This window comes from Osmia bicornis, unplaced genomic scaffold, assembly GCF_907164935.1.
Source record: "Osmia bicornis bicornis unplaced genomic scaffold, iOsmBic2.1, whole genome shotgun sequence".
Taxonomy (NCBI): Eukaryota; Metazoa; Arthropoda; class Insecta; order Hymenoptera; family Megachilidae; genus Osmia; species Osmia bicornis.
This window is the reverse complement of record NW_025791358.1, coordinates 25,487-29,117: the sequence shown is the minus strand read 5'-3', so window position 1 is coordinate 29,117 and position 3,631 is coordinate 25,487. Positions and strand designations below refer to the sequence as shown.

General features: G+C 40.2%; 1 protein-coding gene across 1 annotated transcript; it reads right to left on the bottom strand.

Annotated features, from left to right (window-relative positions):
• Positions 1 to 2,232: 2,232 nt before the first annotated feature.
• LOC123989064 lies at positions 2,233 to 3,430 on the bottom strand. The gene is made up of 2 exons (XM_046289776.1): positions 2,472 to 3,430; positions 2,233 to 2,310 (listed from the first exon to the last, which is right to left on the bottom strand). The coding sequence occupies exon 1, from the start codon at positions 2,934 to 2,936 to the stop codon at positions 2,472 to 2,474; it is 465 nt and encodes a 154-aa protein (XP_046145732.1). The 5' UTR covers positions 2,937 to 3,430; the 3' UTR covers positions 2,233 to 2,310.
• Positions 3,431 to 3,631: the final 201 nt, after the last annotated feature.

The following is a 3,631-nucleotide window of genomic DNA, read 5'->3' as shown; positions in this document are numbered from 1 at the left end:
TATTGGCAGCACCGTTTGTTCGGGTATTTTAATTTTGCGCCGCCTCCGAAAACTTTGAAATATGTTTAGTATCCTATTTAATGATTAAGTAGATTGTATTAATAGCTGTGGAATACAGATATAAATGAAATGGAAATTATTTTATACTTTTTAGTGCATTTGAAGTCGGATTTTTTTTTTGTTAAAATTATTTTATTTCACACTTTTTAGTGGAACGAGCAGTATTCGAAGTTTACTTGCAGGGACAAGATTGAAAAATCGCGATCGGTATATTCCTTGGAGGGTAACCCTAAAGAATAGGCTTTTTATTATAATAACAATAGTTATTAACAATAAGAAGTTACATAAATTTTGGGAAATCGGATCATCGCGGAATGATCTACGAAATGTGAAACTTTCATCGCAATCGGTGCATTCCTTGAACCAGAACGTATTTTGCAATAATGAAAACCGTTCGAAATAAAAAAATGCGAAATGTTTTTATAACGGGACCAATCGGAAGACATATCCTACAAGACGCAAAAGATTTCATTCCGATTGGTCCATCCATCTCGGAGTAATCGGTGAACATATACCGCACGTACATGAAATAGTACGTTTTTTTGCAATAAAAAAACCGTTCGGAATGAAAAAATATAGAATGTTTTTTTAACGGACCAATGGGGAGACATACCTTAGAAGATGCAGAAGGTTTCGTTCCAATGGTCTCTTCTTGCTCTTTATATCCCTGGAGCCTTTACTGTTTCTGTGCCGTTCTACGCTTTTCCACGTTCCTCGCAGTGTTAGTGTTAACGCCGTGCTGTGTTTCGTGCTCTAGTGGCCCATCGTTACAAGTGTCTATTCGCCGCGTTTTATCCTATTATATCTATTTGACTCTAGTTGACTCTAATTTAAGCGGTGCTTAATGTATATGTGTTTTTCCCCGCATTATCTGTGCCTGTGGCCGTTACGTGTGACGTGCGCGATTTGCCCGGAACCCTGACTCTTAAACCGCGGCAAAATCCGGCGAGAGTGCAGGTTCAGGGATGCTGCGGCAGTGAGCATTGCTTGTCAACGGTGGCCGGTGGCGCTTTACGAACAGCCACGAGAAGCTGAAATCCTCGACAAGGGACACCGAATATGAAGCATCAGTTGGTGCCTGAGAAAATTCGTGGCAGGGATCTCGAGCTGGACCCCCGAGACATTCGTGGATCTGGATTGATCAGAGAAGGTGACTGTGACGCCTTTGTGACCCAGCAAGCATCATCGACGTATCAGCCGTGGGAACACATGTTTGCAAAGTTTGCGAGGCCTGCAGCTCGGCAGCTTTACAACGCAACGGTACTCTGTGGCTAACATCTGGTTAAAACGTGGAAACTAGGCAAACGATGGCAACAGTGGCAACTCGCATCTACCTGACCAGCGACAAGCCCGCAAATTTTTTCCAAATTACAAAGCCACTATCCTGTGCGTTTTATTACGGTGCCGCTCGCTGCAACTCAGAGGGACACGGTCAGACGGTGACGGCTCGCGTGCCCCTGAATGGAATACTAAAAAGGACATGCGCGCGAAGCCCCTTCAGGTAGACAACGACGAGCCCGTCGCACACGAACGCGGCTCGCTCGCGACCCTTCGGATATCGGCCGATGGCTGACTCATTGACCCAGCTCTGGCCGCTACCTGCGAGCGGGTGACACAATCCGTGCTTAGCACGTCTGCACGCGCCTCCCATCCACCCAACGAGACGCTAAAATCTCACAATTCCCACGCCGGTTCTAAAATCCAAACTCTGAAAATCAAACTAATACATGCTTTATCGCCCGAACACCTACCTCTCCCTTTGTCAAAATTTTGAAAACAATCTGTATCAACTTTATTTCGCGAAAATCGTATTTAGTTACCTCTAGATTTAATCTCCATCTGATCTTCATAACAATTTTAAAAGCTAGTTTTGGTGCATATCAATTCTCAATTATAATTTCAACGTGGTTTTTTAACTACAAATCAGCAATTCTAGCCTCCTGATAATTCTCAAATTTTGATAAATTTTGAACTTTATTACACTTTTCAAATTACATTTTATTAATTTAATTAAAATTTAATTTTTCGCGCGCGCAATTTTCTATCAGCGACCTCGAATCCTGGGCGTAATATGCTCGCCCCTCGGCTCTCCTCCGGTTGCTGAATTCGCGGCTTCTTCTTTGATCCCCTGCGCTCGCTCCTCGCAGCATCCCAAGCTCGAACGGTCCCTCTCGCCGTACCCGCTGGCAGTGCACAGTGGTCCGGAAAGCCAGTTTTTGTGGCCAAAATTCAAAAGTTTGTCCTAGCTTTCTGAAAGTTAATAATTTCGGGTTTTTGAGGTTGCTAATAACGAATTTGATGCTGAAAATTAAATATTCGAAACGACAGGACTAATGTGCCAATATGTACTGATATTTCGTGGTCATGAAATTTTATAAATATGTAAAAGAATATTTGTAATATTTAGGTACCTATATTTCGTCCGTATCCAATTCAAAGTTATCTAGATCCCTAAATACAGGCAATGTTTCAGCCATATCGTCATTATCTTCATCATCTTCATTGAAATCTTCCTCGTTATCTGTTGATTCTTCTATAGTTGCGGATGTCGTTGGCGTTACTTCTGGTTCCGTAGATGGCGGACGTAATAATGACAAAACTTCTGCAGACAGATTCAGTTTTTTCAATTTTCGTTTTTGTATTCGATTTCTTAAACTGATACTCGATATCAGAGGATCTGAAGTTTCCATTGCCCTGTTAAATATATCCTGAAGATTATGGTTGCGGCTATCCTTTCTGGCATGGAATTGTCGGTCATATTTGTAAATTTTGTTTCTGGCTTCCGGACCTTCTTCTCCTAAACATCCAGGGGGTAGAACACTATGTTCTACTATTTGTCTTCCATGTATAAGCACTTTATGCACAGTTGGAGGCATAGGGTACCAAGAATAATTTTCTTTAAATATTTTAGCGGTTTCAAAACAAAACTGCTCAAATTTATTTAAATTTATTGGGAATTGGCATGATATGGTGATTAAAATGATTCTAAAATTGTTGATTAATGCAGCATTTATTTTTGTGATATCTGCCAATATTTCAGCTTGCTGAAATGCTCGACGAGCGGTGTTTCCGTCATTAGAGTTGCCGAATCCTCCTTGTTTAGGCTTATCAATATGCAATCCCAATTGTTCCCAACATAATTTTTGTACCTCTCTTTTACGGCGAAGGAAGTTTTCTTTATCTGGCTGCCTTATTTGCCACTTTTGTACTTCTATTCGGTAGGAAATATGAATTACGCATTCGAAAAATCGAATCCATGCGTGAAGAGGGCTTATACCATATCGTAAATTGTCTGTCTTTTTTGGAGCAAACTGTGGAGCGTTAAAATTATCAATTTCTAAAATTTGTTTTGGAGTCGCTCCACAAATAGGACAACGTTGCGAGGACGCTGTTTGTGTTAAAACATTCAAAACTTTTCCATTGATCAACGTTAACATTAATTTAAATTTAATTTTCAAAATTTTGTTTTTGTATGGTATACTTAAGTCTGATAAATTATTAATTTGATTATCAATATTTTCCTTCTCCTTTATGATTTGTTCTGATGTTTCCTTTATATATTGTAATTTCA

What these genes read in the sequence shown, in the direction of transcription:
- LOC123989064 (XM_046289776.1), bottom strand. Translation starts at nt 2,936, where the DNA reads ATGCCTCCAACTGTGCATAAAGTGCTTATACATGGAAGACAAATAGTA.